The 16,595-nt window shown below is 46.4% G+C and overlaps 2 protein-coding genes across 2 annotated transcripts in view; both read right to left on the bottom strand.

The window, feature by feature from the left end:
* Positions 1-4,435: 4,435 nt before the first annotated feature.
* Positions 4,436-10,750, bottom strand: LOC308464134 (pinopsin-like). The gene is made up of 4 exons (XM_080983315.1): positions 8,830-10,750; positions 5,477-5,659; positions 5,119-5,264; positions 4,436-5,004 (listed from the first exon to the last, which is right to left on the bottom strand). The coding sequence occupies exons 1-4, from the start codon at positions 9,296-9,298 to the stop codon at positions 4,738-4,740; spliced, it is 1,065 nt and encodes a 354-aa protein (XP_080839441.1). The 5' UTR covers positions 9,299-10,750; the 3' UTR covers positions 4,436-4,737.
* Positions 10,751-10,817: 67 nt separating this feature from the next.
* The window catches only part of DOC2B (double C2 domain beta), a 134,114-nt gene continuing 128,336 nt past the window's right edge, over positions 10,818-16,595 (bottom strand). Inside the window, exon 9 of the mRNA XM_080983136.1 lies at positions 10,818-14,527. Within this exon, the coding sequence (XP_080839262.1) occupies positions 14,391-14,527 (137 nt within the window). The 3' untranslated portion in view covers positions 10,818-14,390. The remainder of the gene's footprint in view (positions 14,528-16,595) is intronic.

The raw sequence follows: 16,595 nt of genomic DNA, 5'->3' as shown, positions 1-16,595 counted from the left end.
CAGCAGAAAGCATCACTTCCTCACTTTGCAAATTATTAGTGACAAATTCTCTTTTTGTTGCTCTTTGCAAATTTAACCCCCGTCCCCTTCTTTTCCTCTAGTGATAGTCAACGGAGCGCTGCTTAACATTTAATTAATTGGATTAAGTCCTGATGGTTGTAAACAAAAAGCAGATGAATTGTATTAATTGGGAGAAAACGAAGTGACCGGTGGCACCAGGCGGGAGTGGGTGGGAGCGCAAGCATGGCTTTAAAAAGGGGAAAGGCACTCTTAATTAATTAATTTGCAGCAAACTCCTCTCTGGATAATTACGCTCAGCATGGACCCGTCAGTGCAATTAGCTCCCACTTGTCACTTAATATCAATCTGTTTGGGTTCAGGTGTTCATGGAAGGCAGGCTCAACAGGAATCGCAGGGCATCCTGCCCTAGACCATGAATGGCAAGTGATGATTTATTGTCCTCACTTACCCTTCATGCTCACTTCCTGTTTTCCTACCTAGCAAAGTGAGGGCAGAAGAAGAGCTATAGAACAGGGAAAGAGACATGCCTTCTGCAGTCAACCCAAATGTATTCTTTTCTCAGTGGAGAAACTCCATCAGTTGTCAAGGAGATAAGTAACTATACAACCTTTAGAAGACGTCTGAAGGCAGCCCTGTACAGAGAAGCTTTTAATGTTTTATTATATTTTTGTATATGCTGGAAGCCACCCCGAGTGATTGGGGCAACCCAGTCCGATGGGTGGGGAGCAAATAATAGCATTATTATTGTTTCCTCATCTTCTCATCATGTAGGGGAAGTCAGCTTTCAAAGGCACCAATTGGCTAGTGCCTGTGATGTTGACAGCATGGTTCCCTCACCCCCCAAAAATATTTCCTGCATTATTATTTTTTAAAAAATGGTCCAGGATGGCTGCATACATGCATGAAAATGTACACATGCTACTTTTAAAAACAGATGTGAAAGATAGGCGAAGCACGGAGATAAGGACCAGACTGATGACTGATAATTCAGTCTATTTGTTTGCGCAAGGCACCATATTTTTCGCTCTATAAGACACACCAGACCATAAGACTCACCTAGTTTTTGGAGGAGAAAAACAAGAAAAAAAATATTCTGAATCCCAGAAGCCAGAACAGCAAGAGGGATCGCTGCGCAGCGAAAGCAGCGATCCCTCTTGCTGTTCTGGCTTCTGGGATAGCTGCGCAGCCTGCATTCGCTCCATAAGATGCACACACATTTCCCCTTACTTTTTAGGAGGGAAAAAGTGAGTCTTATAGAGCAAAAAATATGGTATTTTTCAAAGTTGGAATCACACCACAGATTTTAGGGCTGCCACCCAATTGAATAAATGGTTCATCAGTCATGAGTGACAGTTGATCCATCAGTCGACTATTCAGTCTGCGTATGTTTGCGTGTGAGTAGAAGCAATGGTTCTGCAGCAAAAACAAAACTCAGATGACGAGTCTGTTGCATCAGATGACATCTTAGAGCAGGCATTCCCCGTTGAGAGCATGCCTCTTCAGGCGGTGCTTATGGGCTGCAGTTTTTATAAGTACTTCATTTCATAAAATTTATACACCCCTTGATTTCATAACAACCTCAGCCTCAAAGCAGTTTACAAAAATGAATGAATTAAATTATCAGCAAAAAATACAGTTAAAAACAATTATTCAAAGCATTTTAAAACTAATTGAAATCAATTAAAAGCTGGAAACCAGTTTACAACATGTGTCAACATTCTACATGTCTGAACAGGCTTGCCTAAACAAAAATGCTTTTTGATGTCAATATCAATAGGAAGGGAGGTTCAAGTTTCAAAGACTGATTTGTTACAAATGCAGAATGAGTGTTATGTGGCGCGTGTTGCAGTACCCATTCCAGAGAGCAGGGCAGTCGAGGGGGCATATTGGGTGAACTGATCCCCCAGGTAAACTGGTCCCAAGTTGTTCAGGAATTTATATGTACTAAAAACAACACCTTGGCCTGGTGGCAAATCAGCAAGCTGTGCGGGCCTCTGAGGCAAAGTGTTCCACGCTGACAGGGTCTCACTCCTGCCAGCAATTGCGGTGCAGCATTCTGCACAAACAATGGGTTCTGGATCAAGCACAAGGGAAGCCCCACACAGAGTGCATTGCAGCAGTCCCTTCGCTTACAAGAGGCAATGCCTCTTAATGGTGCTTGCTGTCTATGTTGGTTGCAGGAGCTGCAGCCAGAAAGGGAAGTTGGCAACCCCTCTCTGTATCTGCAGTACCTTGGCACACAGGCCTTTGGATCCTGGCATCAGTCTGTTTTGTGCTAAATAAAGATGTTTAATCCACACGTTTTCCACGCCCCTTCAAGCAAAGTGATTCGCTTTGATTTTCTTATTTATTTATTTCACTCCGCTTTTCTCTTCCGCCCTGGGTAACCACTGTTAAAAATAACTTCCAAGCAATTAAAAAAACAAAAAAAACCACATACACGACAACAACCTAACCTAACAAAAATAAAGGGGCAATACATTTTATTTCAGGTGCAAGATATTTTGATGGCGTAAGTAAGGCTTGAGAGGGTCGAAAGGAACCGGACGGTTTTTCATTTCTTCCTTTCCTCTGGTGTGCTGATAAGATGGGAGTCTTTATATGGGCAGCGCTCTCTCACTCACTTACACACACACACACTTATCTCTTCCCAAGAGCAGTTGGAGAAAATGCAAATCATGCAGTTGGCTGTTAAATTGGGTTCACGACTCCTGGTCCCAGCAGTGTGGCCAGAAGAAGATGAAAAAGGACAGGTGTGCGGAGCAGTTGTGTTAGTAGCAAGATTAACTGGCCTGCCAGAGAAAAGAGTTGGAGCTTTTCCAACGGGCAGCTTCATCTTCTGAGATTGGGGCTGCAAACCTGTGGCCCTCCAGATCTTGCTGGACTGTGACTCATCTGTTGACCATGTTGGCTGGGGCTGATGGGAGTTAAAAGACCAGCAACCCCTGGAGGCTTTTGTTGTTGTTCTAACATAAATCACGTGTGCACCATATATCTAAAGCACATTTCATGCACACGACTCCCCCCCCCCCCCAAGGATCCTAGGAACCTAAGGGTACTGGGAACTGTAGCTCTGTGATAGCTAAGCTACACTTACTAGGATTATTTGAGAGGAGCAAGGCAGTTTGAGCATATTGCACCTATCCTGACCCAACTGCACTGGCTGCCAATTAGTTTCTGGGCCCAATTCACGTTTATAAACGGGCAAAGTTTAGGATACAAGCTGGGCAGGAAGAAAAGACATGGCACCAACAAGTTCACAGATTTGTCTCTATCCATCAGATGTGCCTCTAATAAAAGGTACTGACTTCTGTGGGATTCCATTTCCCAGATTTTGCACTTTTAACAAGGCAACTTAGAGAACGGAAACGAGAGCCACGTTCAAAGGCGGCGGTGGCGGCAGGTCCTGCTCTTCTGCATCGTTAGGAAGGTGACACTTGATTCCTGCTTCCTTCAGAAGCTGAGGTGGTGAGGTGGCCTGGGAGGCTGATCCCAGCCGGTGTCGTGTCCTGGGAAGATAATGGTCTGTGGCCACAGCTCATCGTGTAGAGGAGGCAACTGCGGAACTGAAGGCGGGAAGGGAGAATTGACAGGGTCACCATCGTGTTTGCCTGCAGAACCAGGGTGGGTCCAAATGAGCAGTTTGTTGCAGTGCGTAAAGATGGAGGAGAAATTTGGTTAAATGAAAATTTGGATGTTCTTAATTTGAACATCCTGAAATCCATCACAATTCAGGTTCCTCCATATTTCTCCAAAAAAAAAAAAAAAAGGGCACATGGGAACCTCAGAATTAAACTTGTAATGTAGCCCTACAGTACAGAAAGGTAAGAGCTGCATCCATTGTTCTGCCCACTTTTGCCTCTGTCCCCACATACCATTATGGGGACCGGGTGGCACTGTGGGTTAAACCACAGAGCCTAGAACTTGCCGATCAGATGGTTGGCGGTTTGAATCCCTGCAACAGGGTGAGCTCCCGTTGCTCGGTCCCTGCTCCTGCCAACCTAGCAGTTCGAAAGCACGTCAAAGTGCAAGTAGATAAATAGGTACCGCTCCGGCAGGAAGGTAAGTGGCGTTTCCATGTGCTGCTCTGGTTTCGCCAGAAGCGGCTTAGTCATGCTGGCCACATGACCCGGAAGCTGTACGCCGGCTCCCTCGGCCAATAAAGCGAGATGAGCGCCGCAACCCCAGAGTCGGCCACGACTGGACCTCATGGTCAGGGGTTCCTTTACCTTTGTTTACCACCTACCATTGGGAGAGGGCCTTCTCAGCAGTGGTGCCCACCCTGTGGAGATGAGTGACTATACAACCTTTGCAGACATCTGAAGGCGGGCCTGTATAGGGAAGTTTTTGTGTTTAATTTTTTTTATGTTTTGTGTGTGCTGGAAGCTGCCCAGAGTGCCCAGGGCAACCCAGTCAGATGGGCAGGGTACAAATAAATTACTACTACTACTACTATTACTGGAAGGCAGACCTGGAAGGTTCCTTATGAGCTAGTTTGGCTCTGAGCCTGAGAAAAGTTCCCCAACCCTGACATACGTAGTCCGCTGCCATGGAAGAAGCCCTCTGTGATGACTTACAGGGTGCTGAATACTAGTCCTTGACCATGATAAAGAGATGGGTTGATTGACTCACAGTGCATAGATGTTTTCCAGTCTACAGAATTGCCCTTAAAAAGGACCACAAATGAGTCTGGCTAATAAATGGCCCTCCCCACAATCATTTAATTTCTCCTTGGGTGCTTACCTGCTTGTTCATGAAGACATAGATGATGGGGTTGTACACTGTCGCCGTCTTGGAAAAATATGACGGCAGGGAAGCGAGTGCTGGCCGTATGGCGAGGTCCTTATGGGTGGCGACCACCATGGCGAAACTGGCGTAGGGCAGCCAGCAGACGAGGAAGGCAGCCACCATGGCGACAACCATTCGCGTCACCTCCCTCTCGGCCCTCTGAGTTGTCTCCTGCTCTTTCTGCTGAGCCGCCACCTGCGGGAAGGATCAGGAAAGCGTCGAGGGACCGCTAGCTGCCCCCGGCCATCTACAGCGATGCGCTCGAAGCAGCACAGGGCACGCACGAGCACAACTCTGCCCGGTACTCACGGTTCGCAGCGTCATCAGCAAGCTGGCGTAGGAGAAGAGGATTGTGCTGAGAGGCATTGCAAAGCAGGTCACGAACAAAGTCATGATGTAGCTGTTGTTGCTGCTTCCTCCGCTGTACCAGTTGGGGCCGCAGGATGTTCTCAAGCCTAGGGTTCGAGGAAGGGAGAAAACTCTTGAGTGTTTGTACTGTATTGTAGGGTATGTGAATATGATAAAAATGGAAAACTTAATAAAATTATATATATATATATATATATATATATATATATATATATATATATAAAAGATCAGGGCTAGATGGTCAAACAGTCTGAGACGGCATAAGGCGGCGGCTTCCTAAAGTCCCCTGTCAACAAACCTTCAGGGACGTAGCTGCTCCAGCCGAGGAGTGGTGGGACCGTCCAGACGAACGACCACCCCCAAGTGAAAGCACAACCAAGCACGGCATGCCTTTTCTGGAAGCGGAAATCGCCCACTGGTTTGCAGATCACAAGATACCTCTCAAAGGCCAGGATCGCCAAGGACCAAAGACCCACAATCCCTGGAAAAAAGAAGAAGAGATGAACCTAGAATTTTAGGGTTGGGGGGGATGTCTCAGCGGCCATACAGTCCAAGCCCTATTCAGTGCAGGAGTCTGGCACCTGCAGCATCCCTGGCAGGTAGCTGGCCCAACTCTGCTGAAAGACCTCCAGCTGTAGAGAGTTCACCACCAGCTCCTGGGACAGTTCAGCTCCCCTGTTATGCTGCTCCTCCCATCAGGCAGTGTCTCCAAAGTTTTAGCCGATATCTGCTTCCACCTTGGTTCTAGTCATGCCTTCTAGAGCAACAGAGAACACGTCTAATAATAATAATAATAATAATAATAATAATAATAATAATATATTTATACCACGCACATCTGGCTGGGCTTCCCCAGCCACTCTGGGCGGCTTCCAGAAAATATTAAAATACTGTAATACATCAAACATTAAAAGCTTCCCTAAACAGGGCTGCCTTCAGATGTCTTCTAAAAGTCTGGTAGTTATTGTTCTCTTTGACATCTGGTGGGAGGGCATTCCACAGGGCGGGTGCCACTACTGAGAAGGCCCTCTGCCTGGTTCCCTGTAACTTGGCTTCTCGCAGGGAGGGAACCGCCAGAAGGCGTTCGGTGCTGGACCTCAGTGTCCGGGTAAAACGATGGGGGTGGAGACGCTCCTTCAGATATACTGGACCGAGGCCGTTTAGGGCTTTAAAGGTCAGCACCAACACTTTGAATTGTGCTCGGAAACGTACTGGGAGCCAATGTAGGTCTTTCAAGACCGGTGTTATATGGTCTCGGTGGCCGCTCCCAGTCACCAGTCTGGCTGCCGCGTTCTGGATTAGTTGTAGTTTCCGGGCCACCTTCAAAGGTAGCCCCACGTAGTCCCATCCTCAAGAAGAGCTCAGGGATGAACAGAGCCAAACATAGCGGGCACAGCTTTTGCGCGTTTCCTTTGAAAAATGCAGGTTTTATTCATAACATAAACTCAGAGTTGACTGGTGTCCATTGGAAATGGTAGGGCAACAGGCAGGGAGCCCAACAGCAGGTGGTGCCATAGCCAAGCAATTCAAGTTTTGTTCCCATCCTCCTCCTCTCTGCAAGGGCAACTCTGAGACTAAGGAGGAGGAGGGAGCTGATGGGCAGTGCCACCCTCTGGGCTGGTTGTAAGTAAGATGGCAGAGAGGTTGGGGTTGGCTGAGCTGAGAATGAGGGGGATGAGGCAGTGCCCTATTTTCCCTAATGGACCAGCCTATGCTAGTTGGAAAAAGAAGGGCTAGAGAGGAGAGGTTGACCACAGAGAAGGGGAATAACTAGAGCACAATCTCAAAAATGGCTTCTTGTTGTTTAGTCGTGTCCGACTCTTCGTGACCCTCTGGACCAGAGCACGCCAGGCACTCCTGTCTTCCACTGCCTCCCACAGTTTGGTCAAACTCATGCTGGTAGCTTCGAGAACACTGTCCAACCATCTCATCCCCTGTCGTCCCCTTCTCCTTGTGCCCTCCATCTTTCCCAACATCAGGGTCTTTTCCAGGGAGTCTTCTCTTCTCATGAGGTGGCCAAAGTATTGGAGTCTCAGCTTCAGGATCTGTCCTTCCAGTGAGCACTCAAGGCTGATTTCCTTACAAAGCAGTGATCCATGAAGGGGAAAAATGGCTAGAGTTTTCTAAATGATCAGATAGCAGCAAAAAAAGGGCATTTACTCATGGGAAACTATGGCGCTACATCCATAATGTTTGATGTATTACAGTATTTTAATATTTTTTTGGAAGCCGCCCAGAGTTGCTGGGGAAGCCCAGCCAGATGGGTGGGGTATAAATAACAAAAAATTATTATTATTTTTAAAAAATCAAGGTTGCTAAGGTTTCGAAAAATAAAAAAAAATGCTTTATACTGAATCAGACAGCTGGTCCATCTAGTTCAGTATTGTCTACCCTGACTGGCAGCAGCTTGCCAGGGTTTCAGACAGCATTCTCCCCCAGCCCCAACTGGAGATGCCATTGGGGATTAACCCTGGGACCTTCTGCCACAGAGTCACAAAGGTCTTCTAAATATGAAGCAGGGTTCCAGTCCTTGGGGTTCTGAATTAAGGGCTGGTTTAAAGAGGAATGTTAGGAAGCTGCCTTCCTGGATGGCAGCTTGATCCCTCTTCCTTGAACCCATCTAACTCAGTATTGATCACACTCGCTGGCAGCAGCTCCCTCTAGGATTTCAGAAAGGGTAAAATTCCTAACTTTTCCTGGAGATGCCAGGGATTGAACCCGGAGCCTTCTGCATGAAAAGCAGATGTTCCACTTCTAAGTTGGGCCCTTCCCGATATCCCATTGTGTTTGTAGGCCAACTCTGACTTCCTCTGCTTCAGGCATCCCTTCCCACCCAACCAACCTGCAATATGAGTACCATAACACTGGCATGAAAATGCAACTGTTGTGCAGATTATGGAGATGTGCGATGCACAGTGCGCTCCGAATGCTCCAACAGTAGCGTATACCGTATTTTTCGCTCCATAAGACACACTTTTTTCTTCCTAAAAAGTAAGGGGAAATGTCTGTGCGTCTTATGGAGCGAATGCATGGTCCCTGGAGCCGAATTGCCCAGGGGTAAAAAGCAGATCATGCTTTTTTTTTTTTTTTTGAAAGAGGGAAGTGGGTGTTGAAACAAAGCCGCTGATCGTTTGCCGATCAGGGAGAGAGATAAGGGACGCTAGAGATAAAGGAGGCTGCCTGGGAGTGGGGAGGTAAAGACAGCAAACTTGCAAAGGGGGAAACAGGAAGGCTAAAGCAATAAGGAGAGAAATTAGAAGAAAAGGAGGAGCAAAAAACTGCTCCAGCTAAGGAAAAGACACTAAGGCAAACAAGAGGGAAGGGCGTGTTGAAACGAAACAGCTGATCAGTGGGATTGGAAGAGAGATAAGGGACACTAGCAGAGGCTGCCTGGGAGGGGGGAGGTAAAAGCCCATGGATCCTCAGGATTTTTGCATTGGGTCACCTCAAATTCACCATCAGATCACATGTCTGTGGCCACAGCAAGAACCACAAAAATCATACATCCACTGTTTCATTCAAAATATTTTTTTTCTTGTTTTCATCCTCTAAAAACTAGGTGCGTCTTATGGAGCGAAAAAAACGGTAAATGCAAGGTCTGATAACTGCTTTTCAAAGGAAACCAAAGGGCCACCAGGGTCATCTCCCTACCTGTTAAGGAGACCATGAAGCCTTCAAATTCGCAGGTCGCCTGGCCAAAGATAAAGAAGCCGTGGGCATTGTTTACGAAGCTGATGGTGCTCCCAAATAAGGTGACCAAGAGATCAGCCACGGCCAGGTTCACCAGGACGTAGTTCAAAGGAGAGCGGAGCTTCTTGAACTGGACAGAGACCACAATCACCAAGCCATTCACCAAGGTGGCCGAGATGACCACCAGCCCCATGAGGACAGCCACTGATATGTAGGTGCTCTGTGGGGCCACGTAGGGCCATTGAGGCCCCTCAAAAGGGCCTGGGGTCCTGTTTCTCACCTCAACCCATGAAGCGTTTGAAACTTGCATTTCTTCTATTGGGGACGGAGATCGGGAGAGGCTGAGCATGCAATCGACTCCCTCGAAGGGCTGCTTGCCCCCTTTATAAGCCCACAGGTGTGTTAGGAATTTGGAGCTGATCCTGGGCATTAAGGCACCTTAAGCTTTCTTAAGTCCATGTCTCAATAATCAGCTCACCATCCAAAAAGGAGATGAAGTTCTATAGCTGCTTATGTACGACTGTCAAGAAGCTGCTCCATTTAACTGAGTGGGATTTTCTTTTATGCTGGCTCAGTGTTTCGATGCTTAGTTTAAATGGCTGAAGTGTGTGTGTGTGTGTGTGTGTGTGAACCAGGCGAGGCAATTGTGGCCCTCCAAGCATCTCTGGCCCTCAGAACCCTCCCTGGACCATACCTCACAGGTCCTGCTTTGCATCCTTCTTGATTTTTTTGGCCTCACTTGGCTATATCCTTGAACTCCAATAATGCCCTTTGCTTGTTTGAATGGGGGATAGAGAATGTGTGGTAAAATTCACAATCCTTACTCCACCCACTTCTGTTTATAGTCCCACCCACCACTGACTCGTCTGCCCCGGAAACTCACCTAGAAAATAACTCAGCTGAACAAGTCCACCCCCAATACAACACACATGGGTGGCGCTGTGGGTTAAACCACAGAGCCTAGGGCTTGCCGATCAGAAGGTCGGTGGTTCGAATCCCCGTAACGGGGTGAGCTCCCGTTGCTCGGTCCCTGCTCCTGCCAACCTAGCAGTTCGAAAGCATGTCAAAGTGCAAGTAGATAAATAGGTACCGCTCTGGCGGGAAGGTAAACGGCGTATCCATGCGCTGCTCTGGTTCGCCAGAAGCGGCTTAGTCATGCTGGCCACATGACCTGGAGGCTGTCTGTGGACAAACGCTGGCTCCCTCGGCCTATAGAGCGAGATGAGTGTCACAACCCCAGAGTTGGCCATGACTGGACCTAATGGTCAGGGGTCCCTTTACCTTTAATTCTCACTCAGCGCTATTTTTCTAGAAAAAGAGGTACCCCGACTCACCATGGACACCTCCCTCGTTCTCTTATAATGGCAGCAGTGACCACCTGAGAGGTGGTGAGTTCTGGTGAGTTCCAACTGGAAAAAAAGCAGCCTTCTTTTACTTCAAAAAGTAAGCAAGCTATAGGGTTGCACGCTTAGTTTATAAGATGGGACCTGGGTTTAAGTTAACTAACAAGTTTAAGTATAGCTCTGTTGCAGGTGTTTCTGTTAGATCAAGGTCCTCTGGCTTGATGGATGTGCATGTATATTTTAAGGAACTGAACAGGGTGAAAGATTATGAATCGCTGGGGAAGTGTGTGTGAACTTCATATTGTCCAACTTATTTTTTAGTTGTTATTTTTTAAATATTGCCTTGTAGAGTATGAATGCCTTATTGATTTGTCAATCATCTGACTCACGCTGTAATTGTGATGTTTCGCTTATTCTTTAGCTGCTGGTTTGCTAACAGTACTTAATAGATTGTGATTGTTTTACTGATGGTTTGTTAATTATATGATGTGATTTATGCTGCCCTTGTGACGCTCTGTCATGTTATTTATTGTTTGTGAGCCGCTTTGGGATTCATTTGAATGCGAAATGGCACAGAAATGCAATCAAATCATTCAACTTCCAAAATGAAACTTTTCCATCTTTTTTTTTATTATTCATTTGCGGTTCTATTTATAAAGATTAAACAAATCTGACCAAAAAGTACATATAGTAATACTGAAATACAAAATTGATCTGTGGGGAAGCAGCCCAGAGGACATGTTTCTGCGGCCAACTCACTGTAGCAAAACATTGGTATCAAACATCTAACAAGTCTTTTGCATGACAACCACTAACTTGACATGCAGTAGTTTTTGTTTTAAATATATATATATATATATTTATATATATTTATATATACCGTATAATATATATTTTAATTTACATATGTACAGAGTCCAGGTAAAAAAAGGCTTTTGATAGAAAACGAAAAGGATCATGTACCCACGGAAATCAGCAGGAAGGTGCGTGTGATCATATTGAGACACTGAAAACAGCTTATCTTTGAGATTTTTTTTTTTTTTTAAAGGCATACAACTTGGCTGTTCCATGGGCCTCTTTACAAGTGATGTTGTTTCTGTACCTAGGAAAAATATTCTGTGGAGGGAAGTTATCCGGCACACCATCACCATAGAAGTGTGGTGGAAATATTTATTTTGCCCTATGCGGAAGAGTCACGTTGATGATGCAGACAGTGTGAAAAACGTCCCTGAAAGCCTTGGGTGTGTGTATGTGAAAATGCTTTCTTTTGTTTAAACAGGGGACTGCGATGCAAAGTCTACAACAGGCAGCTGTCTGCAAATGCCCCTTTTCTGCTTTTTCCCAACGGCAATAAGCAACGATGGGAAAACACACGAGAGGTATCTGAATGTGCCTCTGAAACGCTTTCTCCAAACAGCTCATCGATTCAAAGTGCCAGATATTGCCTTTTCAAGTGCTTTCTGGAACACAACAGAAAATGATCTCTGCAGAACCACCTGATGAAAATTGGCCACAATTTTGTTCACTGTCCGCTAAAAGAGCTTGAGGCTGAAAATGACTCCGTGAATGGTGATTTCCTGGATGTGGCAGTTATTAAAGCATTGTTTGTGGCTGGGGAGGCGGAGAAGCCATTTTTAATGGAAGAATCCAGCTGATTGCAGAAAACATCTTTCCTTGTGCAAAATGAAATATACCTAGTTGGGTAACAAGTGCAGGACGGAGGTGTTAAGGAAAATTGGCAAGGCTTCCCCTGGAATACAAAATGTTGCAGAGAGATTTTGTCTGCAATCAGCATTTGGCTTATTTGATCCACAAACAACAGTAGTTTTAAACCATGATGGCAGGAAGTGCTTTTTGCACTTCCTGTTTCCCAAGTACATGAGTCTTGCCCATGGGAGCGACATCTGAAAAGCATAAGTTTTTGTGGATTAGTATGCAAATAACTTCTTACAAATGGTGCTAAATCTGTAAACTAATCTCCCAGGATCCATAAAGGCATTGGGTTGTCTCCAACTATCTACTCAGTGTAGGACCATTGAATTGAGTAGACCTACAGTAGCTGTGATTTCAATGGACCTACTCTGAGCAGGACTAGGGATGACTGGGTCTGTTAATTTCTGTTTCTCTTTCTTGGAGTCTTTGCTTCTCCAGATTACTGCATCAGTTTGCAATTTATTTATTTATTTTAAAAAAAAGTCTGCAGGAAAATTCACCAGCATCTTAGTGCAAATTCTTCCCTAACATACATGTTTTTGTATGCAATTTTGCCTGATAAACACATTTTATAACTTATTTTCACTAACATATGCGGTGCTGTGCACGCATTTTCCTAATATACATATTATTTGATTGGAGAACTGCGTTGTGAAATTCAGAGAACTGTGAATTTCGAAGGACAGCTGCATTTCAGTTTGCATATTGTTTCTGAAAGCGCGGATCAGAGAGAATCTCCGTAAAATTTGAACGGAACCGAATTTCTCCTCCGTCCCTAATTATGACTACTTTTGGATACAAGCCATGAGATATGAGTTTGATGGTCTTCTGCAATGACTTTACATGAAAACAACTCAGAACCTACCCACCCTCAAAAAAGACGTTTGCACATGAAAGAAAGCATAAAACTGATACAGAGAATAATTCTATTCTCTTTTAACTAGAGAGTCTATATTGTGCTAACAGAAGAATAATTCTTTTTTTGAAGAAGCCCAGCAGACCTGGGGTTTTTTGACATGTATTGACACTTATGGAAGTCAACGCTGGTCTTTGAATTCAGCTGCAGGCTGGACTTCCCAGCTCGAATGAAAACCCTTTGCGGTCTCCGAGCTCCAGAAGGATCTGCCCTAAACTTCTGTCTTGCAAAAGACTCTGGTGAGTTGCTGAGAGAGAGTGTGTTGTTTGATGCCAGAGAACTGTAGTAGCCAAACAAGGAAGGCATCCAGTTTCTCAGGTGTGTTAGCTGCACAAAAGTCAGGCCTCTGATCTCCCTGCTTGGATAATTCTCTGAAAACCAGCGAGAAGCCTTTGGCAATTCTTCAGCGGCCTCTCTCGTTTTCTCTTAACAGGGAAGAGGCCGAGGAAGATGAGGGTTAAAGAAGGTAGCGGTTGCCTCAGGTGAGTGACACAGCCCTTTGTGTTGTGGGTTGACCGTTTATGTTTTGAGCAGATTGTCAAACACAGCGGCATGGAAGCTGCAGCCCTCGAGACGTTGCGCTCCAACTCCCAGAGCATCTGCTTATCGGGGAGATGTCCCCTAGGTTCAATCCCCAATGATAGGGCTGGGGGAAAAGACTCCCTGCAGGAAACCCCCTGCCAGTCCGTGCAGACAATACTGAGCGGAATGGACCAACAGTCTGGGTATAAGGCAGCCTCCTACACTTTTAGCTCCCAGCATGGCCAGTGGTCTGGGGAGCGATGGGAGTTGGAATCCAAAAGCATCTTGAGGGCCACAGCTTCTTCACCGCTTATCTAGCAGGACGGCTGAAATACTTCAGAGCAAAACTGAAAACTAACCACCCTCTGCCCACCCCCACCCCCAGTCTCCCTCCCATACACCGAGGACAGACAACAGCTAGAGATGTCACCGAGTATCTCTTAATTCGGAGATTCAACAAAACACTTTGCATCAGTTACATATTACAAAAAAACCAAATGAAAAGAGGAAGAGGGAAAACCCCTAACCCATGTATCTATAGATCTATATTACTATATATTTGTGCATTCATGTTGCCACTGTGTTCACAAGGCAGCAAGGACTGAATCCAGAATATCAAAGAAGTCACAGATCTAATGCATGCAGCCCTCTGGACCACCCCACCCCCCAAACACACACACACACACACACACACACACACACACACACACAGAGAGAGAAAACCAACTTGCTGCAAGAGTAAATTCAAGGCATCCCAGAGAAATCTGTAGGACTGAAGCTTGCAAACAACAGGAAATAACAAGTTGTTGTGGGTTTTTTTTAAGGGGGGCGTGCAGCAGTGTCAAACAGTTCCCTGCAAATTGGCTGTAGCTGGGACCTTCCAAGCAAGGCCCGCCCCCTCTCAATCCTTGCCGACATGGGATCCCTCCCGTGGCATGAAGTAAACAGGAAATCCGAAGGCAGCCGTTGTTTCTTGGCCGGGGTTGTGTGCTATGCTTTTCCCAGGTATCTGGGGTGTGTCTGTGAGGTCAATCGCTGAGGAGGGCCCCTGGAAGCTCGTTTGTGAGCGTGTGCCAGTGCTCAATCTTCTTATCCTTGTTTTTTAAGCAGTCAAACCAGTGCTTCAGGCGCTCCCCTTTGGCATTGATCCCAAGCACCACGCCACCTGAGGGAGACAAATGAGAGACAAATGGGCAGGCAGAGCCAGGTGGCTGTTTATGCATCCCTGCATCCCCCCAAAGGATCAGTACAAAATTTGGATTTGCATCACGGTGTTAAAAGAATTTTAAGGTCCCAGCTGTCTTTCCTCACAAATCCTGTCTTAAGGGCACATTCAAGATATGAACAGGGTGTGAGCCTGTGACCTGTGATCTAGATTCAGGAATTCAGTAGTTATAATAACAAAAGAGTGGCCAAAACCCAGATAATGCAATCAGGTAACTTGCCAAACAGGAGATAAACAACGCACTCGGATTTCTGTTGTAGACCGCCTTTTCTGTGATATAGGTATGATGTATTGGGGGAGGTGGTCCTGGGCTACTACACCCCTTCTATGATGTATGTATGATGTTTCGGGGGTATTCTGGAGTTTGAGGGTGGACAATTCCAAAAGTCTATATAAGGGCCAGCATCCCTTTGTTCTGGGTGGTCCTCCTCCTCCCTTCTGCATGTGGGGGAGCACCCTGTTGCAACAGTTAATAAAGATCTCTGGCTGGTCTCTGTTATTTCCTCCTACCGATAGAGAACCTAAAAAGAGGACTCTATATGGGCTCTTGGGTACCCCATAAGGGAAAAGGAGCAGTTTTTTCTTATACAGTGGAAGCTTGGGTTGCAAACATGATCCGTGCAGGATGCACATCCGCAACCCACAGCGTCCGCAACCCGCAGTGGCGCATCTGCGCACACACGGGTTGTGATTTGGCCCGTCGGCGCATGCGCAAAGTGCAATTTAGTGCTTCTGTGCATGCGCAACTGCTGAAACTCAGAAGTAACCCATTCTGGTACTTCCGATACTTCGGCAGTCCGCAACCCAAAAAAACACAACCTGAAGCGTCTGTAACCCGAGGTATGACTGTATCAATGGTCATTGATAGAAGGGACGCCTAGAGAAGTAAGGGGACATTGTTTCCTGTTGTTCCCCGCCGTTCGTCTTACGCACTGCATCAATTACGCTGACAACACGTCATTGCACCCTGTTCATTTCATATAGTCATAGAACTGCACAGTTGGAAGGGACCCTGTGTTGCAGCCCCCTGCAATGCAGGAATCGCAGCTAAATCATCATTGACAGGCGGCCATCCAACCTCTGCTGAAAAACCTCAAATGAAGAGGCCACCGGCTTCCAAGGCAGTCCGCTCCATTGTCAAACAGCTCTTGCCTTTAAATGCAGTGGAAGCTGGAGAAACATAATCAACCACAGTCAGAAGAGTGTGAGACTCTTAAACTCAGAATCGTGGGTTCAAGCAAAAGATTCCTGTATTGCGGGGAATTTGGACTCTCTGACAGTGACAGGTGAGTTGTTTTGCATTTTCACCGGCCATTGTGCTTTGTTGTTTATCTGTTCACTCACAAAATGCAATTAAAAAAGGGAAAGGGGGTGGAGAGAAAGGGATGCACTTAATTAAATTCACAAACTCTGCCCCCTAATCCCACCAGTTTCACCCAAATCATGGTTCACCCCTGTAGCCTTCTAAAAACTGTGTGTATATTGGCTGGGGCTTCCTCTTCTAAGGAGGAAGGAGATAGCTCAGAGTATGAGACTCTTAATCTCAGGGCCACGGGTTCAGTTCCCGTGTTGGAACTCCTGAACTGCAGATTCCTGCACTGCTGGGGTTGGTCTAGATGATTCTCGTGGTCCCTTCTCACTCTAGTAAAGGTAAAGGCTAAAGGGACCCCTGACCATTAGGTCCAGTCGTGGCCGACTCTGGGGTTGCGGCGCTCATCTCGCTTTATTGGCTGAGGGAGCTGGCATACAGCTTCCGGGTCATGTGGCCAGCATGACTAAGCCACTTCTGGCGAACCAGAGCAGCGCATGGAAACGCCGTTTACCTTCCCGCCGGAGCGGTCCCTATTTATCTACTTGCACTTTGACGTGCTTTCGAACTGCTAGGTTGGCAGGAGCTGGGACTGAGCAACGGGAGCTCAGCCCGTCGCGGGGATTCGAACCGCCGACCTTCTGATCGGCAAGCCCTAGGCTCAGTGGTTTAACCCACAGCGCCACCCGCGTCCCTTCT

Source organism: Podarcis pityusensis, assembly GCF_964106645.2.
Source record: "Podarcis pityusensis genome assembly, chromosome: 15".
NCBI lineage: Eukaryota > Metazoa > Chordata > Lepidosauria > Squamata > Lacertidae > Podarcis > Podarcis pityusensis.
The sequence above is the reverse complement of the archived record's forward strand: the minus strand, read 5'-3'. Positions and strand labels throughout refer to the sequence as shown.